At 44.7% G+C, this 25,183-nt stretch overlaps 2 protein-coding genes across 9 annotated transcripts; one reads left to right on the top strand and one right to left on the bottom strand.

The window, feature by feature from the left end:
• Positions 1-504: 504 nt before the first annotated feature.
• On the bottom strand, positions 505-15,311 carry cryl1 (crystallin, lambda 1). Of its 4 annotated transcripts, none has more exons than XM_058083095.1 (9): positions 14,673-15,299; positions 14,098-14,348; positions 13,555-13,681; positions 11,964-12,125; positions 10,809-10,904; positions 10,515-10,613; positions 5,145-5,253; positions 1,736-1,842; positions 517-1,589 (listed from the first exon to the last, which is right to left on the bottom strand). In XM_058083095.1, the coding sequence occupies exons 2-9, from the start codon at positions 14,253-14,255 to the stop codon at positions 1,485-1,487; spliced, it is 963 nt and encodes a 320-aa protein (XP_057939078.1). In that variant the 5' UTR covers positions 14,256-14,348; positions 14,673-15,299; the 3' UTR covers positions 517-1,484. The 4 variants fall into 4 exon arrangements, with proteins under 4 accessions (XP_057939079.1, XP_057939078.1, XP_057939077.1 ...); XM_058083094.1 differs by having other exon boundaries at positions 527-1,589; positions 14,098-14,205; positions 14,673-15,296; XM_058083096.1 differs by lacking the exon at positions 10,809-10,904 and having other exon boundaries at positions 505-1,589; positions 14,098-14,205; positions 14,673-15,304.
• ift88 (intraflagellar transport 88 homolog) lies at positions 15,028-25,151 on the top strand. Of its 5 annotated transcripts, XM_058083083.1 has the most exons (24): positions 15,029-15,252; positions 15,389-15,451; positions 15,598-15,657; positions 15,797-15,844; positions 15,926-15,989; positions 16,079-16,148; positions 16,279-16,369; positions 16,451-16,555; positions 16,652-16,754; positions 16,847-17,193; positions 17,906-17,976; positions 18,046-18,132; positions 18,336-18,435; positions 19,347-19,433; positions 19,499-19,685; positions 19,788-19,896; positions 20,127-20,277; positions 20,349-20,464; positions 20,545-20,597; positions 21,181-21,246; positions 21,333-21,439; positions 22,479-22,542; positions 24,350-24,457; positions 24,564-25,151. In XM_058083083.1, exons 1-24 carry the CDS (start codon positions 15,172-15,174, stop codon positions 24,686-24,688), a joined length of 2,463 nt encoding a protein of 820 aa, XP_057939066.1. In that variant the 5' UTR covers positions 15,029-15,171; the 3' UTR covers positions 24,689-25,151. The 5 variants fall into 5 exon arrangements, with proteins under 5 accessions (XP_057939067.1, XP_057939068.1, XP_057939069.1 ...); XM_058083084.1 differs by lacking the exon at positions 21,181-21,246 and having other exon boundaries at positions 15,028-15,252; XM_058083085.1 differs by lacking the exon at positions 24,350-24,457 and having other exon boundaries at positions 15,028-15,252.
• The last annotated feature ends 32 nt before the right edge of the window (positions 25,152-25,183 follow it).

The following is a 25,183-nucleotide window of genomic DNA, read 5'->3' as shown; positions in this document are numbered from 1 at the left end:
ATACACATATAAGACACATCTAAGGTTTTATACACATATAAGACACATCTAAGGTTTTATTCACATATAAGACACATCTAAGGTTTTATTCACATATAAGACACATCTAAGGTTTTATTCACATATAAGACACATCTAAGGTTTTATACACATCTAAGACACATCTAAGGTTTTATACACATATAAGACATCTAAGGTTTTATACACATATAAGACACATCTAAGGTTTTATACACATATAAGACACATCTAAGGTTTTATACATATATAAGACACATCTAAGGTTTTATACACATATAAGACACATCTAAGGTTTTATACACATCTAAGACACATCTAAGGTTTTATTCACATATAAGACACATCTAAGGTTTTATACACACATAAGACACATCTAAGGTTTTATACACATATAAGACACATCTAAGGTTTTATTCACATATAAGACACATCTAAGGTTTTATTCACATATAAGACACATCTAAGGTTTTATACACATATAAGACACATCTAAGGTGGGGCCATTTGTGCGAAAAATAGATTTTAACCAGAAAGAAATGCCACCAGTCCAGGGTAGACCTCGCCTTTCGCCTGAAGACAGCTGGGATAGGCTCCAGCATACCCCCACCTTAGTGAGGATAGCAAATGGATGGATGGAAAAAAACCAAAACAAAAATGGAAAAATCAGCAGTCACTTGACAAGAATTAGGTCTCATCCATCCATCCATTTCCCCACTAGGGTGGGGGTATGCTGGAGCCTATCCCAGCTGTCTTTGGGCAAAAGGCGGGGCACACCTTGGACTGGTGGCCAGCCAATCACAGCCATCCATTTTCTATGCCGCTTATCCTCATTGGGGTCGCGTATATGCTGGAGCCTATCCCAGCTGTCTTTGGGCAAGAGGCGGGGTACACCCTGGACCGGTGTTGTTTATGTTGGTTTAGTTGTTTAGATTTTAATTTGATCTGTCACAAAAAAAAAAAATATTTTTCTCAAAGTGAAAGTTATGCTCAAATTCACAAAAAGCACAAAAGGTTTTTGGTCGGGAACTGATATTTTCCTGAAACGTACCCACGTATGTTCTACTGCTGATTACTAAAGAACAGAAAAGGAAGAAAGAGCCTTCCTTTCCTGATGAAAGACGGGAGTCGAATGTTTCTTTTGGTCTTTATACAGCCATGGAACACAACATTCTGCGTGCCTTGAAAGATCTGCTACGGAAGAAAAATGGCTGGACGACAGATCAGGGTGCGGTTGCATATCAGCTGGTTCAATAGCAGCGAATATGCAACCGCAGCATGAGGACATCGACTAACGTGGCTGTCTGTGACACTCCCCGCAGCGCCACCCACGCACCCGCGTGTGCCCAGACCAGATGGTATCAGCCCCATCCCCAGTTTCGGCCTTGTCCCCAAAACAAAGTCCAATTATTGCAAGGGTTGGTCAAATGAATTCATGTTCCGGCTTGACGTGGTTCCTGACACGTTTACTGGTCCTTCTTGAGTTTGGCCAAGCCCATGAGAAGCTGGTCTCGTCTCTCCCTCCTGGCTGACAGATGCTGCTGGTCGTTGGGAATCAGCTCGCACATCCCCTGCACGCGCCACGCGTAGCAAAAGTGAAGAAAAGAATCCACAGTCAGGAAGTCAGGAAGTCAGGAACGTTGACAGAGTGATGGCCGAGACGCAGCCATTTTCCCTCAGGGAAAATACGACCAAGTCGCCCTCCGTCCATACTTACATCCACAATGCTCCTGGCATCTTCACTGCAGAGGTCTGGGACGGGACCGAAGGACCTCAGCACCCTTTGGATGCCTTCCCCGTACCGCCTCATGTAGTCCCCGAGACCTGCACGTTGATGGTAACAGGTAGGTAGGTGTTTTCACCCGTATGACCAACAAAGCTGAGAAGCATCCTAGTCTTAAATACCTAGCTTGTAACGTCTTGTGGTAAAGTTGCATCCTTTCATTTTTCACTACGTGGCCCTCGCTGACTCCAGTCATCACAACGGCATCCAACGACGCTCCCCTTCCTGCCAACTTTCAACTTTGCCTCTATTAGGTTTTAGCCATGCTTTTATTGTCCCCATTTGCCGCTGCCGATCTCGCGATCGTTGCGTGTGACATCGGTTGGTCACGAGGTACGGTGCGACCAATCGCGGACCAGTTAAATATGGCGTCGTACGTACGGTTCTGAATGGCGGTGGGGAAGTTTTGCATGAGTGAGCTGCAGGTCAGTTCAAGTCTCCACACTACGACATGATACCTTTCGGCTTTTACGTGTTGCCATGGACTTCGTATTCGGCAAGTCCATTCTATGTCAATTGTTTGTAGCATTAGCTGGCAGCCTCCATTCACTTCAATACTTCAATACTTCAATACTTCAATACTTCAATTCAATACTGTTTGCTTGATTGGAACACGCCTTACTTCACCTTACTTCTACTGTTTTTACTCAACTTTATCTCTTTCACTGTAAATTGTCTTTGAGTACTCTGAAAAGCGCTATACAAACAAAATGTATTATTATTATTATTAATATAGTAGACAGAATAAAGAAAATAAGCCGGAAGTAATATCGGGGGTTCAGAGTTTTAGCTAGGTTTTAGCTAGGCACGGGTTATGGTTATGCTGTGTCTATGGTCGATTTTACAAATAAAACCAATAAATGTAAATTCATTTAATAAGTTTAATATTGATTCATTTTGTATTTATTGTTTATAAGATGTATTTCTACATTTTTTTCAACCCATTGCTCACTCCCAAAGACAATTCATACGTCTTTGACATTTTTTGACACAAAGAGGTGATGACGCAAGGCCACGATAGAAGAGATCATGTTTTCTAAGAGCTCGGCATGCATCTCTCCCGTAGAAATCCCAGCGCCGCATCAACCAGGACGTGAGAAGGCATCTCGCCATGTTGCGTGAAGGTTACGCATTGAAAGGAAATGAGCACGTGGGCATGCACGCACGCACGCATGTGAGCTGCAAATGTGAAATTTAAATAGTTCATGCTGTTAAATTAGTTGTAAAAAAAGCATATTTTCACTTAACAGAAGAATTTTGTTGTGTTGTTGATGTTGTGGCATCGTTGTTTCGACATTTTGGCCAAATGTGTACGACTACATTTGTCGAAGTTGGATCTTTTCTTTGTTGGGAAGTGATATTTTGCTGAAACTTACTGCTGATGATTAAAGAACAAAAAACGGTAGAAACAACCTTTTTTCAGATGAAAGATGAGGATAATCTTCCTTTTGGTTTGTACCATGTCTATGTAGCCCTACAACACTATATTGTGTGCGCCTTGAAAAATCACTCAAAGGCACCTAAAATACCGAGAGGGACGGCTTTTGACAAATGACTGAGATAGAATAAGTTAAAGAAGATACTTTGGGAAAAAAAAAAAACGTGGTAGAGTGGTTAGAAGTGATAAGAATGATCCTTTTCTGCCCAATTTGAGCCTCAACATTTGTGTTGACAATTGAACATAACTCGGCTATTCTGATGTACCTAAAGCTGCGGCATGATCCAAGAGGAAGAACCTTCTCCAACCAGCTGCCGTGGGCTCTACCTGCAGGTTGGCACCTACTTTGATGGCCGCCATGCGAGTTTTGGATTACTGGTGTGAGGGGCAGCATTCATCAAAAGATGCCTTTGTGGGGCCGAAGCGAGCGACTGTGCGGCTTTCACACCCCCCGCTGACATTCTCCATCTACCTGAGGTTTCGCTCTGACACGCTCAGCAGCGCGGGACATGACATGTATGTAGCACATGACACCCACCAGACGCTTCATTAGGCACGGCTGCCGAGTCACATGAGATGCAATACAAGAGTTGGAGCAAAAATGTGGCATCTTCTAAGATGATAGTGCTGGCTTTTGATTGGCACTGTCAGATAGGTCCTTTGTTGTACTACTTGGACTGGGTGATCAACTTACGTAGCTCATGAAGGATAACTACATCTCCGAGCGTGGCCATCCAAAGTCTGCATTATCATCTTCGTAAAGGCAGCATTTCTCTTGCTGCTTTTGGATTCTGGTATCGGATCTCATTAGAACGCTATGCTAACCATGCCATGCTAACAAGGTCTCATGTGCAAAACACCTGTATCACTCCATACACTCCTGATCAAAATACTAATGGGGATCTACAACTGTAGTATTCTGGTGTTAAACCATTCTGACCTGTAACAGTAGTACCTATGTAGTATTCTGGTGTTAAACCATTCTGACCTGTAACAGTAGTACCAATGTAGTATTCTGGTGTTAAACCATTCTGACCTGTAACAGTAGTACCAATGTAGTATTCTGGTGCTAAACCATTCTGACCTGTAACAGTAGTACCAATGTAGTATTCTGGTGCTAAACCATTCTGACCTGTAACAGTAGTACCAATGTAGTATTCTGGTGTTAAACCATTCTGACCTGTAACTGTAGTACCAATGTAGTATTCTGGTGTTAAACCATTCTGACCTGTAACAGTAGTACCAATGTAGTATTCTGGTGTTAAACCATTCTGACCTGTAACAGTAGTACCAATGTAGTATTCTGGTGTTAAACCATTCTGACCTGTAACAGTAGTACCAATGTAGTATTCTGGTGTTAAACCATTCTGACCTGTAACAGTAGTACCAATGTAGTATTCTGGTGTTAAACCATTCTGACCTGTAACAGTAGTACCAATGTAGTATTCTGGTGTTAAACCATTCTGACCTGTAACAGTAGTACCAATGTAGTATTCTGGTGTTAAACCATGCCAAAGTTTCAGATAATCAAGTTTTGTGTATTAGGAAGTGAGCCCTGAAAGAAGTTTGGGATGGCTCTGAGAGAGTTTTTACCAACACCGTGCCACAGCGGACCACAGCGGAGTGGGTGTGCCCGGAGGAGGAAAAAATTTGTGTAGAATAGATGCAGGTTCTGGAAGATCGAGAAAGCTCTGTGTGCAGGTTATTGTGTGTGGCTGCTCTGTAGGAGTCCACAATTCACTGCAAAGGGCCCAAAATGAGCATAATGGTTCCCCACGTAATGCTATGCAGGGGGTTTGGGGTGAGTTGGGGTCACGTCGCCTGGCCGCTCGATGCAGGAACATAAACCAGACTTTAAGGAGCATCGCCAGATACCACGCTGTAGGAGTCACATGGCAACATTACCTTCAGGCGCATTGAGGTGCATGGTTTCCATGGGACCGATGAAGGCGTAGCGCATTCCCAGTCCCTCTGACATCACCAGGTCAATGTCCTGCACGGAGATGATGCCGTCCTGGTGGCAGAGAGATGATGGAGCGTTAGAACACCAACAAACACACACTACTCTTTTATACGCTCGTATACCGTCTTCCCGAGGATGACGACTAAGCATTTGACGAAGCATGTGGGCTAAGGATGGAGGAGAAATGAATGGAGAGTGGAGGACGACCATGGAAAGAGGAAGGGATGGCTCAAGAGTCCAGGGCTCAGAATGGGAAGACGGATGGAGAGATGATGATGATGATGATGATGGTGGTGGGGGTGGAGGACTTCAGGTAATTCAGGAGGTCCACGATGGAGGAAATCAAAAGCTCAAAGCAGATTTGGGTTGCGGGCGGCGGGGGGTACAGGACAGGCCGGCCTTTGTTCCTGTCTGGTGTTCAACAACAACGAGCCTCTTATCTTAGCTAAGTGGCCAGGTGGGCGGAGCCTTTCCTCCACAATGATCACCATCCGCTTTCTCAGCCGCTCTGCTTTCCGATGCTGGCCTGGGCTCAATGAAGCCGTCTGTGTGAGTGTGTAATTGGAAGGGTTGGGTGTGGGGGTCACTGTTGCATAACAAGGATCAGAGGGTCACTCACACGCCAAACCTCCCTGTCAGCCATATTTCAGCCTTTTCGGAATATTTACATTTGACATTTCCTATTTTTAGAATAAAATTCAATTCATGGCGACAAAAATGGTTGCAATTGTTGCCAGCGAGGCTTGCTGGCATGCTGGAGCCTATCCCAGCCTATCCCACCCTGGACTGGTGGCCAGCCACCAGGGCACATATAGACAAACGACCATGCCCACCCACATTCATACCTATGGACAATTTGGAGTAGCCAATCAAGCTAGCATGTTTTTGGAATGGGGGAGGAAGAAAACCCACGCACTGGGAGAACATCCAAACGTCACACAGAGATGCCCAAGGGGGGAATCGAACCCATGGCTCCTAGCTGTGTGGCCTGCGTGCTAACCACTCCTCACTGTGCAGCCCGCTCAAAAATGGACAACAATAAAATATTTGACAAGACCAGGGGACCAGGGGACCAGGGGTGGGCCACATCGGGCCCGCCAAGCATCTTAATCCGTCCCACTGAGCGCTTCCAAATTCCTTTAACATGGGAACAGCATGACTTGCAGTGCTTTTGTGGCACGCTGGGGTTGCCCAAATAGCTGTCGCTATATCTGCAGCTAGCAAGATGTCAACACACACGACCAAGCTAGTAACCTAGCTACGGCACATGTGGACATACAAAGGAATGGCCACGTACAATACCCGCTCCAAAAGTATTCTTCATACTTCATACTGTTGCCGCTGGACTACCCAGCATGCCTTGTGGCTATTTGGAAAGAACAGTTTTAAGTTAGGGGTTATGTTTAGCGCTTAGTTACTCAGCCCCGTAGTAGTCGTAGTCATTGAATTATGTCATGTGTTGACTTCCTGTGGTTGTGTTGCGTTGTTGTTGTACCGTGAGCAAGTATGTCGTTCTGTTTGATGACCACCTGTATAGAGACGGAGCCTCTGCCAGGTTTGAATGATCTCACAACACGGGCTACTGCTGCAGCCACAACCCACACCAAGCTAAAACTCAGCTCTGGAACCCCGACATCACAACCTTAACACATTTAAAGCACAAACCTTATCTGTGGCCCTATTTCCCTACACGGGGTGTTATTTCATGTCTAGGGGGCTCTCATGATGTTAAACATCATGTTTAAGGTTTACAAGGTCCAAGCCGTGCACAACCTTCTGTTGCTGTCGACATGAGGCATTGGCGTACATTATGTAAATCTCAGTGTTCTTGACTAACGTAGTAAAGGCGATTTTAAGTTGTATTCATGTACCCCACTTTGGGCACCCGGGGTCGAGCACTAGCTAGACCATTTTAACTTTAGACTGTCTAAAAAAAACCTCTTTTTGGAGTCATTTCTAGCTCAAAGGTAACAATAAAAATAAATAGCATTAGCATTGAGTTCAGGGTATGAATCATTTGGGAGAACAAACTATCACACATCACAAATCTCTGGTGTTTCCTACGTCAGTCTGATGTAAAGCCTAGCAAAGTCTTTATTGGGACGGTCCACGGGGGGCTCTATCCTGGGCAGACTGGTCCACTTTAGCAGCACGGTGGCATTTTTAACACCTGACACTTAATGGAGCACGCAGGGTTAATTCCCATAACAGGAGCCTCACAGGGAGCCTGGACTTCCACAGGCCAGTGTGAAGACACCTCTCACATGCTACATCCACATTTATTCTACACACACATTCCACAATACCGTGGCCTCGCGCCGCCCTGCCTCATTCCACGCCCATCAAATGAAGCGGACGCAACGCCGTCCCGTCAGCAAGATGGCTGTGCCGATTAAACAGTGCCACATTCCAGCGGTATGACAGCCAGCCTAAGGTCAAATTCCCTCAAGTCCAGTGAGAACTTCAGTTGTCCAACATCAAGTCCTATGGACAGGTTTGTGTCTGGAATGTGTTGTTTCTTCATGCTCTCTTAAGCTGCCAAAGGTCGGACAAGCCCACTTGGTTCTTAGTGAGCCAAGGACCTTTTAAACAAGGAATCCACTTGAGGAACAGAGTGGAAGTGATAAAGACAGGTGTGTCTGTAACGTACAGAGCTACCTCGGTTTTTGTTATTAATCCATCTGTTATTGGGATCCATCCAAAATCCGGATCAATGTAATCCATTCCAGACACACAATAATATGAACACAAACACATCTTAGAGACAATAGTTGTAGTTTTTCATGCCTGCCATGTGCATGTGACTCCGGGCTCGCACTGAAACCTTTGTGGCTACGGGCCTGATCCAGTCCGGCTTTCCGCAAAATGCCAGTCACTCCGGCAGACAGAGCGAGGAACTCCTGCGCCGGCATCCGCGGCGTCTGAAAAAAAGTTTTGTATGAGCCTCCAACAGGGATTCCCATCTTGTACAATGCTTCCGTTGGCTGCAACGGAGCCGCGAGGGATTCGGTGTGATCCCAGGGTGAAGCTGTAAAATTGAAAGCGCGTGTGGCAGGGGACAACTTCACTATGAGACTTCAAATAAACACGCAAAAGATTGACACGCTCCACTTTGCAGTGAGCAACGACATGCACAATTTATCTAAAACCAAAGTCGAGATATTGATGGGACTCAAATGGTCATGAACAAAAAAACGATCCACTTGTCATTTCCTCATGATTGCTTTATCTGAATTCTCCAACTGTACAGGTGCCCAGTTATTCAATAAACACCATAAATATGCTGCCAAGATTACACTCATGCTCTGTTGCACAACAGTGTGATACTACAGTATATAGACACAGTATATACTATACTATACTATACTATACTATACGTACATACTATGTGGGACAAGTGGTACAAGAATGTATTCCTGCAGACTGCCTAGGTGTAAGAATGCAGATAGACATGTCTGACATGATGGTTTCATCTGGTCCAGTTATTGTCTTTCACTGCTGTTTGATTGCCTTCGGGTTCATTTCATGTCTTTATGCAGCACACCATGCACACTCGCAGCAAATCATGTCAACATGAAATCCAAATGCACAAACCTGATTATCTGAAACCCTGGCATGGTTTAACACCATAATACTAGATTGGTACTACAGTTATAGGTCACAATGGTTTAACACCATAATACTAGATTGGTACTACAGTTATAGGTCACAATGGTTTAACACCATAATACTAGATTGGTACTACAGTTATAGGTCACAATGGTTTAACACCATAATACTAGATTGGTACTACAGTTATAGGTCACAATGGTTTAACACCAGAATACTACATTGGTACTACAGTTATAGGTCACAATGGTTTAACACCATAATACTAGATTGGTACTACAGTTATAGGTCACAATGGTTTAACACCAGAATACTACATTGGTACTACAGTTATAGGTCAGAATGGTTTAACACCAGAATACTACATTGGTACTACAGTTATAGGTTTAGGTCTTTAATGTCGTGTTTTTATCATTTCATTGTCATCGGCACATTGTTCATCTGTGTGACGATTTGGTGTTTTCTTGTCTCCTGCTTTGACCTGCTGGGGACTGCTAAAGTCAAGTAGCCTTTGGGCTAATTCTGGCACGTTTACATTTAAATCTTCGTGGCTATGCACTGTTCATTTTTAAATAAAGAAATATGAAAGAGGAAAAAAAGGCAAGAACTTACATGCCTAATCTCAAGAAACATCTCAGCACGAGCCCAATGCTGGGACATATTGCAAGCTTCAGAAAGGGGAATCGGACGTGGCGCCTTTCTGGTTTAATGTCGGGGATTTTGTGGCCTACTGCATAACCAGTAGTTATGCTACACGGCCAGGAATTTGGCAAATTGACAGTAAGGTCAAAAGTAAAAATGTTGTGGAGTGAGAATGTCTGTCAGATATGAATCAACAGCTTTTCACATGCAACATCTGCAATAGAAAAGCGAGCGATGATAAGCATTTAAATACAGATGTGTCGGAACCTTTTCCAAACAAAAGCATCCTTTCAACCTTAAAAAACAAGTCAAACAAATATGTAGAACAAATGTACCATCAATGGCCCTTCATGCTCGTCTTGTGTCTTGTCTTTTCAGACCGTGGACAATCCTTTGTGCGTGATGTCTCACGAGGCACGGACATTTTCTAAGGGCACCGTGACCTTTGTACGTACATCCTGTACGGTAGGATGGTCACGAGCAAGCAGCTGCAATTCATTGCATTTCAATAAATGCGTCTCTCATTGGAAGTCATTTTAATGGCCATCATATACTGCATATGTGGAAAATAATTATTCATCATTTGCATTGTCACCTTTAACACAAAGCCAAGGCGTGGACGGTTGGTAGGCTCCTTAACATCCAGCCAAAGATGTAGGAAGGTGGTGTCTGCGTAGATCTCGCTTCCACAGCGTGTCTTTGGCAACAACCACGTCTTCAGTGAAGGCAAACGTAATCTTAAAAGTTCATACTTTCGTCATTTAGACGCATTTTCAATTGTTTTCTGCGTGTAAAACTATAAAAACAAGTTTTTAACATTTTTGGATTTCTGGGACAGAATTCCTTATGAACAGAATTTCTTATGGGAAAATATGATTCGGCTAGAGTTTGAATTATGCTGACCAAGGTTTCACCGCGCATGCTTTCGTAATTCATGCTGCACTCCTGTCAATCACGTGAAGTGTGACTCGCTACCACCCCAGTTGTCTGGTCATCAACGTCACCTTTCATTCACAGTACACCTAAGGAGCTCAGCTTCTGACACCGATAGAAGCACTGACCTGGACCAGGCGCCAGGACTCGGCAATGATGGCGGCCTGCACTCTGTTGACAGTGAAGCCATCAATCTCTCTCTTCAGTCGGACGGGCACCTGACCAACCTAATGGAAAAGTTGGGACAAGCACAAAAGTCAGTGGTTGTTCAGAAACGCTTTTAAACGTACCGCTAGGTTACTCCACTGCATTGTGGTTGGAAATTCCTCTTGCTAAGCTTGTTATACGTGCAAAACCAGTAGAGCACAACGGGACAGTCCTAAATTCTTCTTTTTATTGACGACTACATTTCTTTTTTTTACCCGGGTCATCAGAGTATGGGTGTTGTCCATAACAGCCACTGTCGTGTCAGGATGAGGTACCAGCTCCACGAGTTTGACAAGGTAAGGGGGGTTGACCTGCCGAACAACAGAATCCCATCACAGACAATAATTCTCAAAGGAGGTATGACAAGAATATAAATCTAAGCAACTTTATATCAGGAAAAATGGAGTTTCTTTCTTGCTGCCGGAATGAAGGCCTCTGAGGGAAAACAAATGGGACTAATGAAGTCAAGTCAAAAAGTACTTGGAAATATTAGCATAACCGGCCGTGTTACATTTATGCGCCTATGCCTTCTCAAAAGCCGCCCCTCTCAGTACCGGTCAATTTTGATGGTTTTGACTGATTTTTCAGGACGCGAACAAGAGGTCTATGATGACTGGTACACTAGGTTGAACAGTATGGAAGATGGATGGATCTCTACAGGTTGGCGAGGCAGAGAGACGAAGATGGGAAGGACGTGCAGCAGGTTAAGGTGGTCAAGGACAGGAATGGAAGGGTACTGACAGATGCCGGTAGTGGGATGGGAAGATGGAAAGTGTACTTTAAGAGTTGATGAATGAGGAAAAGGCGAGAGAAGGAAGAGTAGAAGAAGTGTCTGCTGTGGACCAGGAAGTAGCAAAGATTGGTAAAGAGGAAGTGAGAAAAGCGTTGAAAAGGATGAAGAGTGAGAAGGCACTTGGTCCTGATGGTATACCTGTGGAGGTATGGAAGTGTCTAGGAGAGGTAGCAATAGAGTTCCTGACCGGGTTGTTCAATAGGATCTTAGGTGGAAGGAGTACATCAGAGGGACATGTTATGTTCATGTTAGAGGCCTTGGAGATAAAGTCCTTTAGGCCAGACCGAGATGGTTGGGACATGTCCAGAGGAGAGCTAGTGAATATATTGGTAGAAGGATGTTGCCAGGTAGGAGGCGTACAGGAAGACCAAAGAGAAGATTTATGGATTTAGTGAAGGAAGACATAAGGGTAGAATACAGGGGTTGGATGAAGGAGATTGGTTTGCTGTGGTGACGGGGCACTTTTCCTTGAAGTGATATGGGCCAGCATGACTGATTCTAGAGGCCTCGGGCAGATGACCTGACTGCCCACCAATGACCCCATGACATTTTTGTGGGATTCAAAAGTCACACAAACCGGATGGGAGACGATGCAGCGGCTCCTGTCTTGGACTTTGGAGAAGACGTTGCTGGGCACCAGACAGGAAGTGGAGCTGCTCAGGATCACGTCTTTTCCCACGAGACGCTCCACATCCTGGAAGATGTTCTGCTTCACCTCCAGCTGCTCAAACACACACTCCTAGAAAGAACGACAGCGTTACCAGGTACATGAAGCCAGGCTGGAGGGTGTATTTCTATGTCACGAAAAGAGCTAACTCATTTTCTTTGGGTCTTTGGGGAGTACCTTTCATTGAATACTATGGAAAATATCTTTCAATATTCCTGTAGTATCTGGATAAACTGGATGATTCAAGGGAGCACTTCCTACTGCAATAAAATGCTGATCCAGCAACAGGAAATGCTGCAAACTCAGATGTGGTATCTTAGCCGTACAATTAGGAAAAAGTATCAAGGCACAGTAAACACTGCACGGATTATTTGTAAGACGCAATAAACTAGGGTCTGAAAGCTAATGTAGTCTAGCCTAGTTTGGCCAAATATGATGAGGAATCTAGCAGCAGGAAGCATGACACCGAATGTCGACTGAAGAAAAAGTGTATTTTTCCCAGCACGTATTTCCCTGTGTCCAACAAGTCCGCTATTGTTTCAGCGGGAGTTGACGGCAGGATATTGATTTATTTACACTCTGTGTCTGCTTTGGTGAGTCTCATGGGAGGGGCCATTATTCAGCTCATTCTTGTTGAGTGAAGGCTGAAAGAGTCAAGCATTGGCACGTATGCTTTATGTAGCAATCGTTCTACCACTCATTTCACCTGTGAGGGATACACGCTTTCTTCTGGGAAATGAACTCAGATGATATTCATGAATTGAACAAATGAATTATTGTTCATTTGTGGTTGAATGTGGCCTGTTATTAGGGGTTATTGGCCAATTACGCTAATTTGACCTATTTGTGGCTTAAATGAAGCATTTTCAAGCATGAAAATACCTAAATTAACTCAAATACAAATATAAGGCATTCAGAAACGCATTGAAAGGCACGTTGTAGACTATAGTATTCTATTAAGTGTAAGTACTGATTCTACTACTAAAGAATGAATTCTGATTTTATATGAATTCTATTCTGTCAGTGTGAATGTAGTATTCCACACTGGTGTCAGTCATGTTACATTGATGAGACAATAGCCACCACAGGAAGCACTGGTTAAAAAAAAAGTTCATAAAAATGTCTTAATAATGTCTACTATATTGGCTAATATGAGTAAAAAGTTGTTATTTTAATAAATGTGTTATTTTATTTGATGTGTAGAGGGCTCTAATAATGTTAAAAAGTGCATTCAGACGGCCAAACGGCATTTAGATTTGCTCAAACTACGCAAATATTCCATTTAAAGCCGACTTCAGAGAAGTTCACTCATCACGGTCGGGTCTTACCTGTGCAATAAATGAGGGATGACTGCATTTAGATTATTTTGCGACATAACAAGCAGTGTTATTGTCCTCATCTGGTGCTCTACCCCAAAAATACGCCTGCGTGTTTACGTTTTAAGACCCTTGATTGATACTCAACAAATTCATCCAAATGATCAAACTAAAGCAGCAAGCACCTGGACAAAGAAGGCGCCCTGCAGTGCGAGCGGCAGGTCATCATAAGTGCTGAGCAGAGCGAGCTGCTGAGTGGCGCTCAGCTGCCCTCTCAGCATTCCGCCTTCCTCCAGCTCCGTCATCTGTTTCCTGAGCAAACGACACAGCGTGAATCATATGCGCTCCTGACCGCCAACTGAGCACCTCGTAGACAGGCAAAGCCAAGACTGTAAATATGTTGAAAATGTTTTGTGACTGACTGATGTTTCAGCGAGTGTTCAACATTGACATTCGGGTTTGTGTCGCCATCTAATGTTTAACCAGCCATGTCGCCACACGCCAGGCTTTGTGTGTGATCATGCGAGGCCTGTGTGTCACCTCTGCCCTTGCCTTGCACCATGTTGGACTTGCTCGTGTTCCAGCTGTGTTTATGCACGTTTAGCAACCTGCCTCACCAGCCGAGAGCCTCTTATGGCGGTCACATTTGGCAGGAAAGGTAGATTTGAAATCCACAATTAGCACATTACACAGTGTTGGCATTAGTGGGGTGTTCAAACCATACTAACCTGAGCTCTGTGACCGCCTTGTCTGCTTGTCCCGGTTGATTGTCATACATCTTCACACTGTAGCCTCCACTGGCAAACACCATTGCCCAAGAGCGGCCAATCAGCCCACTGTTGCAGAACATTTTAAAGCACTCGAAATTATTTGCTGTGTTGTGCATACTCCTCTGCACATGCAGTATGCTGGACTCCCTGCACTTCTGCAGAATTATGATGGCTTGACATGAGTTGTATGCACCAAATCATGTAAGTAGCTGAAAAATGAACGTAGACACTAGTTTATGCACAGCAACTTTGGATTTGTTGTCATTTCGCGTTTTTATACCTCCTGTAAGTCATTCCGTATCTGATTTAACTAAAATGTAATAAACAGAAAAATGACCCGATTATACCTGTAGTGTTTACTTTAGTACGTTAGGTGAATACGGGTGACTTTGGAGGAAACGGTACAGCATACTGTACAAGCGTATAACTAAGTCAATCGTATCTTAACTTTCACCCCAGCAGACCAGTTGGATAAATGTAAACATTGAGAATGGACTGCAAGTGGGCAGCCCGAAAGATCTTGTCTGGCTAACCTGCCGATGACGGTGATCGTCTTCATGTTAGACTGGCTCATTTTCTTCATCCGGAGAACTTGGCTTGGCTCAATTGGTCATAACTGTCTCTCCCCGCCCCCTGGCGTTACGCTGCAGCGTGCTGCTACGGGCAGCCAAAAGGCCCAAAGCAGCGAAAACAGTCGCACAAATACGCTTTTACAGCTTACAAACGTATAATCTTCATTGATGCCTATTTGGCTTTGGTTGTGTTATAAGGTGAATTCTTAACAAATGCCTCTCCGTTGTCAAAGTGACTGGTTCGCATGCCCGTCACGAGTGTATCCCAGCAACTACTTAAACCTGCTTTGACCAATGCGCGTGGAACTGGGTGATGATTGACGCCCAATTGACGAATCGTGTTTCGTCAAACGAAAAGAGTCCCGCCTATACGGCGAAGATATCTGGCATTGACAACAAACGCCTTTCGTCGTTTTTTCACTGATTGGCTTTTTAAAGTTGCTCTCGCTGGGAAGGCAACATGGAAAATGTACACCTGGCGGTTGAAGAGGATGATATTTACACGGGATACAACGACTATAATCCAACTTTTGATACCGAGGTGAGTAGCCTACTGTCAGTATGCTAGCAAGCTAGCTATAGTTAGCAGGAAACTATTTGATGGCTTCTGTATAGCGCAGTATTACAGTACGTATTTACCCCCCCCCCCTCCAACCCCCCGATAATAATTCATCCAGGAGCTGGATAACGACGTGGGCTTCCAAGAAGCAGTGAGGACCAGTCATGGAAGAAGACCCCCGGTGAGTACACTGGATGTTTCTATAACGAGGAAATAATGAGCAGGAAATAATATGTATTTATACAGAAAGCAAAGGCACAACAATTTGAGCTATTAAGTTAATCTCACGAAGTGCTCTTCAATCTCATCTTGTCTTCAAAATTTCAGATGACCGCTAAATTTCCTGGTACTGCCACAGGAGGGCGCCCTTTAGCTTCTTCTTTTGGGGTAAGTATAGCAAATGAGATTGAATAGTCATCAAATACAATATTTCCTATTTGACAAAAGTAACAATTGAATTGACATGTTTTGGCAAGATAAAATTTTGGTGAATTTCATGATTTATTTTGCTAACTTGTGTTTCTAGAATCGGATGACATCCTCTATGGGCCGGCCAGTGACTGGTGCCATACTGGTATGTTTGGCTTCTTTTTACTAAGCTTGTCTGCTGGATTACAAAATGTTACACGCATTTTCTCCATTTTTGATGGCTCAGGATGGAGCGTCTCGACCCATGTCTGCAGTCAGAGCTGCTGGCTTCACCTCGTCACGAGCACGTGGTGAGTTTATGAACACTTCACTGCAATCTATTCTATCGTGATACGAAACAACAAATAGTTCTGCTCGGGAGATAATTTGTTCATTTTAGGTTCAACCTTTGACCCGCTGGGCCAGTCCAGAGGCCCTGCACCCGCACTTGAAGAAAAGAAAGACGATTTGTGAGTTATCAGTAGCCTGAATGAAAAGCTTATTTGAAGATTAGACATCCAGAAACCACAGAGTCAACACACAATATTATTATGATTATGATTATTATTATTATTATTATTCACACTACTGGTGTTACAGGCCTGAGGAGAAGATCAAGATCTTGGAGAAGAAAGTGAATGACTTGATAACAGAGAGCTGCATGGCACAAAGCATGGGCAATTCACAATTGGTCAGACACATCTACATTTCATGTTAAGCCACCGTATGCGTCAACTTTCCGCTAATCATTTGATTGTTTGTGTGATGCCAGGCTCTTGAAAAAGCCAAAGAAGCTGAGAGAAAGGAGAGAGCGCTGGTGAGACAGAGGGAGCAGTCTGGCAACGTCGAACAAATCAACATAGATCTGACGTATGCTGTAAGTGCACCAACTTGGCTGCCATGCTTTCTACGATGGAAGAGTGTCAATCAGTGTTACCTGTTGGGTTCTGTTGCTAAAGTGTGTCGTTGGCAGATCCTTCTCAACCTGGCTAACCAGTATGAAAACAATGAGATGTATCCAGAGGCCCTGAGTAGCTACCAGCTCATTGTGAAGAACAAGATGTTCCCCAACGCAGGTGAGCAAAAGGCTGTGCGCCTCCTATCACTTCCCACTCTGTGCTCCTCCATCGCCTCACCCGTACTGTGTTTTGGTGTGCTTGCCCTCCAGGACGTCTGAGGGTCAACATGGCCAACATCTTTGTCAAGCAGAAGAACTATCCCAAAGCCATTAAATTCTACCGGATGGCGCTGGATCACATCTCAGACGACTACAAGGAGATGAGGATCAAGATCATGCAGAACATCGGCACCGTCTTCGTCCTGCTGGGCCAGTACTCGGACGCCATCACGTCTTTCGAGCACATCATGAGCAAGAGTCCCAACATCAGGACCGGCTACAACCTCGTCCTGTGCTACTACGCCACAAGAGACGGGGATGGCATGAAGAACGCCTTCCAGAAGCTCCTCTCTGTCCCGCTGGGCATCGACGATGATGACAAGTACATCTCGGCTAACGTGAGTGACGCTAATGAATGTACTATTTGACACAGGAAAATTGTGACTAAAGTGTTTGGGGGGTTCATGACTGCATCACCTAATTTGCCTAATCAGCCATGACGCATACGTATGCATAATTCTAATGGTGCTGTAGGAGAAGGAAGATCATTTTGGGAGATGACAAATTAACTTTCTTCTTTGTTGTTTTTTTGTAATGTCACAAAGACTTAAGTAACACTTAAGTGAGCTTGAAGAAATGTAAGATTACTACTCACTATCGCCTTTGGCTTTGGAAAGGCTGGACTGCTGCATGAAGACGATAGCTCGAGCTAAACGGCTAATTTGCTTCAAGACAAACGTGGCGCAAAGAGAGACTATGAGACTAAGAGAAAGAGACTGACTGTGTGTGACGAAGGGATAATTACAAGGCTGTTCAATTGTGACACCGAAGACGATGACTTTTATTTTAGTTTCCTGGAGGAAGACGCCGATGGATGGCTTTTCTGGCAGGCTACTGTTTAACTAGCCATGATACGTTCACTGTCCGACACTGTTTGGGGGAAGCACATCTTTCTGTGTACTGAATATCCCATGTTACAACTGAACTTCATTCATGTTTTTGTGGTGAAAGTCCTCAGCCAACTGCTGTGTTCACCCTCTCCAATGTTATTTTCACATTTCGACTGTTGCCACACTTTCCTTTTCCAATCCCCCACTTTTTGTCTTTTAGGATGACATCGGGTCCCACATGTTGATGGAGGCCATCAAGAATGACAAGCTGCACCAAATGGAGAGAGAGTTGTAAGAAAAGCATTTGTAAAATCCAAAAACCAGCTATACTATAAAATCATGAATTTTCTGCTGACATAGGAAAGCTCGAGCTGAGAAGTACGTGATGACGGCCGCTAAGCTCATTGCTCCAGCCATCGAGGCTTCTTTCGCCGCTGGATTTGACTGGTTTGTCGCATAAGCACAAATACACAAAACTTGTGGGAGATGACATCAAGATATATTGCACAGCAGTCTCTTTCGATGGATGTTTTATACATGTACTAGCTGATATACAGACCAAAGCAGCAGATGGGGAACAATTATTTGATATGAAAGTTCTCAGGAACATACATACCCACCAACTTAAAATGATGTACTTGGTCCTGAAGGTGTGTTGACATGGTGAAGAGCTCTCAATACATTGATCTGGCAAACGATCTGGAGATAAACAAAGCCATCACCTATCTCAGACAGAAGGACTTCAACCAGGTGAGCGTCTCATCAAGGGAAACGTCCATTTAGAATAGCCAATCAAACACTTTGTTCTTGTGTGTCTGCCGCTGCCACTATTGCATTTGAAGTGTGTTGCAGTTTTTGTTTCCCAACATTGTGCTTATATTCTCATCTTTTAGCTTTACAACTGTTTTCTTCACATCTGCTGGATGTGTCAGGCTGCTCATTCCTCATTGACTGCATTCTCTCTGTCTTTTGTGCCCATTCCTTCCTCATCTGCATGCGTTAGGCCGAGGTATGTGTGCCTTTTGCTACCTTATGATCAATAGTACTCTTGGTGTTTTGCTGCATATCTGTGTAGTAAAATGCAAACAACAAGTTCACCAGTCTCTCGTTTATCACGGTTAATTGGTCTCATACCCAACCATAGTAAGCGATTTTCCACAAAGTAGGATTCCTTCTTTATGAATACAGCATTTTTGTAGTTGTTGATTAGAGCCCCCCCCCCTCCTCCTCGGCATGAAATAACACCCCTACAGTCACGTTTACATTTGTATTACCCAATATAGTAGACAGAAAAAGAGAAAATAAGAGAAAAACAAATAAATTATGACTTTTTCTGTCTTTTTTTTTACTTCCTGTTTTTACAGTTATTCACGTGGGGGTTATTGTCTCATCAATGTAACATTACTGACACCTAGAGACCAGTGTACGATATTCCAATGTACAATTCAATGTATTTACATGTATTCGTGTAACCATAAAAGTATACAATCAAGGGTAAATATCCTTCAAAACAGCGCTTTTTTTAACACACAGGCAACCTACCAGTTAAAGAAAAAAAGAAAACGGCAACATAAGTCAATGGAAAAAGAACGTGACAGAGTGAAAATTGGAAACAAGCTTTACGCTTCGTCCTGACACATTTTGACCTGTCATCACATCAGGCAGTGGCAATACTGAAGACATTTGAGAAGAAAGACAGCAGAGTGAAGAGCGCCGCTTCCACCAACCTGTCTGCTCTGTTCTTCCTGGTAGGTCCCCTTCCCACTTCCAATCAAAGTACGTCTGTAGTAGTATCTTGTACGTACCTTTCCAGGAGAAGGACTATGAGCAGGCAGAGCGATATGCCGATCTGGCCATGATAGCTGATCGCTACAATCCAGGTGCTCTCGTCAACAAGGGCAACACAGAGTTTGTCAAACAGGACTATGTGAAGGCGACAGAGTTCTTCAAAGAAGCCCTGAGGAATGACTCCTCCTGCACCGAGGCTCTCAGAAACCTGGGTAACGCCCGCCTGTTTTGCTGGATCATCACCGTCATGTTTCTCAGGGGCAGCTGTAGATGTGAACTAAAAAGTAGTTGTTGTCTTTGTCTCTTCTTCTAAGGTCTCACCTACAAGAAGCTGAATCGTCTGGAGGATGCGCTGGACTGCTTCCAAAAGCTCCACGCCATTCTTAGGGATAGCGCTGAGGTCATGTATCAGCTCGCTGACACGTATCCTTGTCAACATCACGCTGAGTGCACCACTCAACCTGAAACAGAACGCCTCATTGTCTTGATTTCATTTATTGAGGATACGCTTCCAACTTTGTGGTTTGGGGAAGGCCCATGTCAGTTCCAGCAGGACAAAAGCTCTCAAAACCGTGTAGGAAGCCATCCCAGAAGAGCAGAAGCCGTTCTGACTGTACTTGTGTCCATATTTGCCTTTGACCAGCGCGTGCCAGTTATGAGCTTCTGGAAGACCCCCAGCAGGCTATAGAGTGGTTGATGCAAGTCATCAGCGTGGTCCCCAATGACCCCAAGGCTTTGGCCAAACTGGGGGATCTGCACGACCTGGAGGGGGACAAGTCCCAGGCATTGCATTACTACTGTGAGGTACAAAGCTTTGTGTGCGTGCTCAATGATGGACATCAGCGCGCGTCACATGCTGTGCTCTTACCGTCCAGTCCTTCAGACTCTTCCCTTGCAACATGGAGGTGATTGAGTGGTTGGCGGCCTACTATGTCCAGACGCAGCTCTATGAGAAGGCCATTCAGTACTTCGAGAGAGCCATACTTGTACAGTGAGTCGCAGCTGCCACAATTCTCAAGTCAGGCTTATTGCTTGAACTAAAGATGAGGTTGATGCTGTGTTGTTCCTCAGGCCAAGCGAGGTGAGGTGGCAACTCATGGTGGCCAGCTGTTACAGGAGAAGTGGTGAGAATCAATGTCAACCAAAACGTCTTCAGGTGCCATGTCACGTATTAAAAGGGTCTTCTTCGAGAACATCGTGCCACTTATTGAACAGGTTTTATTGTCTCCATATACATTATATGAAGCCCTCGTTTGGATGGATGAGGGACAACTCCATCCATCCATCCATTGCTGCTCGTCCTCACTAGTGTAGGGAGGGGTATGCTGCAGCCTATCCCAGCTGACTTCGGGTGAGAGACAGGATACACCCTGGACTGGTCACCAGCCAATCACAGGGCACAGACAACTTTGTGTTTATCAAGTTCAAAGGGAAGTTTGGCTTCCATCGTAGTCAATGAGCAACCATCACTGATGCATACAAATCCATGACTATAACAAGAAAGGATAAAAGTAGGTTGGAATCTGTATCGGGCAATATACAACGGTATTGGACGGTGTCGGTATTGGACACCAAGAAGTGGTACCAGGTCATCCCTAGTAACTTTAGATGATGATCTAATTATGACTTTATTATGACTTTTAGATGATTATCTAATGCATTTCATTGTATGTGTTTTGAATTCTAACATTTTTATTGTCTTTGTAGGAAATTACCAGAAATCTCTAGATACATACAAAGAAATCCACCGCAAGTTTCCGGAGAATGTGGAATGTAATTTCCCCCCGCCCCCCATCATATTTATCAGTATGGTTGCTGATCAGCTGATCAGATCTTTTGGCGTGTGTGTTTGCATACAGGTCTACGCTTCCTGGTGAGGCTCAGTCAGGACATGGGCCTGCAAGAAGTCCAGGACTACGCCACCAAACTGAAGAAGGTGGAGAAGATGAAGGAGCTCAGAGAGCAGGTAGAAATGATCCACCTGGATCTGAAGTTTCTGTGTAAAATGGATGTCAACACACAATGTGTGCCATCATTTCAATTTCAATAGACAAAATATTACCAACAGCTCTCAGTATAATGTATTGCAGTCTTTTCTCATATACCGTATGTTCCCACCCTCCCTGATAGAAAACATCTGGGTGTATCCAAAAACGGGCACTGGTCAGTGCAGCTCCACAATGAGGATGAGAAACATCTGTTGGTTTTTTCCCTTCCTTCTGCGGCGTGCAATAGAGAGGAGCCTTTCTATGGTGTCAAACACTCAACTTGTGCAGTTGTTGGATCCAATTTGTTTGCACTCATTCACTTACCATGTCAGATGGTTGGAGCCTACGCTCACCATGATTTGTTCATGTGATGTAATGGGAAGTTTGTCTTGTCGCTACTGGAGCTGTACTTGAACTTCTTCTCAGCACACACGCATCCAACCTTTAGTCGTGACCGCATCCATCCACCTCTGGCATGCATGTGGCAGGATAGAATCCTAAAACCACGTGCCACGGTCCTGTACACTTGTCCAGAGCCAGGAGCAGCAGCCGGGTACCATGACTTTGTCAAATCACATCCAGCTGCTCTTCTGTGCACTGAGAATGGTCTGGATGAGAGGAATGCTAACTCCTAAGTCCCAAGTCCTCCCTTGGCTTGGAAATCTGTGACCGCAAGGATTTGACAAAAAGAAATCTTTGCACATTTTGTGTGTCTTTTGCAGTGACACTGTCAGCGCCGTCTCATGTTCCAACAATGCTGTCATAGCTCTAATAGGTATCATATTGTGTTGACGCAACATGTGTTCCATTGCGCTCATTGGGATGAAGACGTGTCTGATGTAGGGAACGCTCTGGTGTCAAACTCAATCTGGCTGCTTTCGTTTTAGGGCTGGCGGTGTAAGCTGTGGACGCCACCATGTTTTGTGGCGTGTATTGTTTCATAAGCGCCTCACATAAGCAACACTGTTGATCCCATTTATGGCTCGGAAAAAATGTCCTCTATTTGTATTTCGGCAGAGGGTGAGGTCCGCACGAGAAGGCAGTGCAAGAGGCCGGAGAGAAGGCAGCGGTGGAAGTGCTGGTGAGTGCGACTTTAACATGCAGCACACAGATATCAGAGTCAACAGCAAGCTTCACACCTTCCTGCTGCGAGCCATGTTTACATTTGCAGAGCAGCAGTGACTTGCTGGAAGAGATATTCCCAGGGAGAAAATCTCAACTTGAGAAACCGCCTGACAGCCGGTCCTGACGTTAGACTATGCTTGCTTGTTTGAAGCGCTTTAGGAGATTTGTGAAAAACCTCGAGAGTACCTGAGAGTTTTCCCTTGTTTCTGTAAAGTCTGCATCGTGGCACCCCTCAATACATTCTCCGTCATCTATACATTTTTACATTTACCGTTTTAATATTTTACATCTGGCTGCACGCTCGCCTCCAGTTCTGCTTCCTGGACAAATCACATTAAACGATCTTGTTGATTCTTCTTCTTCTATCACATGACGCCTGACACTTTTCTCCACCCGTTCCATCCTGCCTGCACACGCTTCTTCACCTCCTTTTCACCATCTCCATTCTTCTGGACTGCTGACCAGAACAGTATTTCAAATTGTCCACCTTCTGTATCTCTTCTCCCTGTAACCTGACTCTTCCACTCGGGTCCCTCTCATTCCCACACATATACTCCGTCTTGCTGCGGCTAATCTTCATTCCTCTCCTTTCCAGGGCAAACCTCCACTCTTCTAGCATCTCCTCCACCTGTTCCCTACTCTCACTACAAATCCCAATGTCATCTGCAAACATCACAGTCCATGGAGATTCTTGTCCAAGCTCATCTGTCAGCCTGTCCATCACCATAGCAAACAGGAAGGGGCTCAGAGCCGATCCCCGATGCAGTCCCACCTCCGGCACATCTTCCCCCTGTCTTCCGGTCCTCATACATGTCCTGCACCACTTGAACATACTTCTGTCCCTCCAGACTTCCTCTTCCAATACCACAGTTCCTCTCTAGACACCCGGTCCTAGGCTTTCTCCACATCTACAAACACCTTCTCTGTACTTCTCTATGAACATTGTTAAAGCAAATACTGCATCTGTAGTACACTTTGTTGGCATGAAGCCATACTGCTGCTCCCAAATGCTGACTTCTGCCCTTAGTCTAGCTTCAACTACTCTTTCCATAACTTCATGCTACGGCTCATTAGCTTTATACCTCTGGAGTTGCCACAGCTCTGCACATCACCCTTGTTCTTAAAAATGGGCACCAACACACTTCTCCATTCCTGAGGCATCTTCTCGCCTCCTAAGATCCTTTTGAACAACCCAGTCAAGAACTCTACTGCTACCTCTCCTAGACACTTCCATACCTCCACAGGTATACCATCAGGACCACATCATCTGCAGATAGCAGAGGTGGGATCCCAAGGCCCCGAAATAGGAAACACTTAATGCCTTGGCTGTCCATAAAAATTGTGAACGGAATCTGCGGAAAAGGGAAGTGTTACTTCCCAAAGTTGACCATGAAAAGGGCTCATTTTGTTGCAGGCCATTAAAAAAGGATCTCCAGACTGGGCCCACTGGCCATTTTTGTAGGAACCCATGGCTTTGTTCAACGGATGCCCACGGGGGTATAGTAGTTCCAAACACTGCTTTTATGATGACAGGAGGCTTGATCAACCTCCATTTCTGCAGAACATCTTTAAACTGTTGACCCATTTGGTATAATTCTGAAAAATCAGATCAGGGGATGTCGTTGATTGTCGCCATCTTGTAAAGCCCTCCGAGCCTCTCAATGGCTACGTAAATACATTTGAGTGACTTGAATTGCAATAAATAACTAGAAAATTAGGGCCGTTCTCAAACTTTTGACGGATAGTGCATGTTTGTATCGCAGATAGCGGCCACAGCAGCAGCAGTAACAAAGGAGAGCGTTTGGGTGCCCAGGTGATGTCATTTCCTGCTTCCAGCGAGCCCTACGAGAGCAGCAGCCCCAAAGAACTGGGTGGGATGCCTTCAACTTGCCACCTTCCAATCCTGCTACTTTCAACGTTATGACAGCACGTATCTTCATCGTGTCAATCATCCAAGATTTGGTTTCTCTTCTCTAGACGCTTCCTATGTGGATCCACTGGGGCCCCTGGTTGAGCGACCGAAGACGGGGGCCAAGGTGCGAGTAGACGACGACGACGACTTTGCGGACGAAGACCTTGGAGATGAACTGCTGCCAGAGTAGCTTCGCCACATTTTGCCCAAATATTCTTCTTTCCGACTGGAATGTTCTACAGCTACCTCTCACTTAAATCTCAACCTGGACTGGTTTCTGTCCAGTCATGAGCACAAAATCGCATTTCAAGACAAACCTATGGAAGCGACGCTAGCACGCTGGAGTGGGGTGCCAGCTCACTTCCTGTTTTGCCTCCTTTACATTTGAAAAGTCCAAAGTGCGTGCAAGAGTCAGACAGACAGACAGAATACTTTATTCATCCCTTTGGGATTCCCTCAGGGAACTTGGCAGAGCGCTGGAGGAGCTGCCGTCACCTACAGCGCCCACAAGTCTTCCTTCTTTTCAATGCATGGCACACGGCTGTCCAAAATAGGCAACTCATTTATGGCATTAATTACATTCAAATATTTCTGGCACCATGACAAGCCCCACCCCTCTGTTCCTATGTGTGCCTAAATAAACAGGAAAACAATACGTGGATATTCATATTGCTCACTGGCATTC

Source organism: Doryrhamphus excisus, chromosome 9 (assembly GCF_030265055.1).
Source record: "Doryrhamphus excisus isolate RoL2022-K1 chromosome 9, RoL_Dexc_1.0, whole genome shotgun sequence".
In the NCBI taxonomy this organism is placed as follows: domain Eukaryota; kingdom Metazoa; phylum Chordata; class Actinopteri; order Syngnathiformes; family Syngnathidae; genus Doryrhamphus; species Doryrhamphus excisus.
This window is presented reverse-complemented; position numbering and strand designations above follow the sequence as displayed.

Excerpts from the sequence above, each read along its gene's own strand:
- ift88 (XM_058083083.1), top strand. The coding sequence starts at position 15,172 with ATGGAAAATGTACACCTGGCGGTTGAAGAGGATGATATTTACACGGGA. Across the intron at positions 16,370-16,450 it reads GCATGGGCAATTCACAATTG|GCTCTTGAAAAAGCCAAAGA; the intron begins GTCAGACACATC and ends GTGTGATGCCAG. Across the intron at positions 18,436-19,346 it reads GACAGAAGGACTTCAACCAG|GCAGTGGCAATACTGAAGAC; the intron begins GTGAGCGTCTCA and ends TCATCACATCAG.
- cryl1 (XM_058083095.1), bottom strand. The coding sequence starts at position 14,255 with ATGCACAACACAGCAAATAATTTCGAGTGCTTTAAAATGTTCTGCAAC. Across the intron at positions 12,126-13,554 it reads AGGGCGCCTTCTTTGTCCAG|GAGTGTGTGTTTGAGCAGCT; the intron begins GTGCTTGCTGCT and ends CGTTCTTTCTAG. Across the intron at positions 1,843-5,144 it reads GCACCTCAATGCGCCTGAAG|GTCTCGGGGACTACATGAGG; the intron begins GTAATGTTGCCA and ends ATCAACGTGCAG.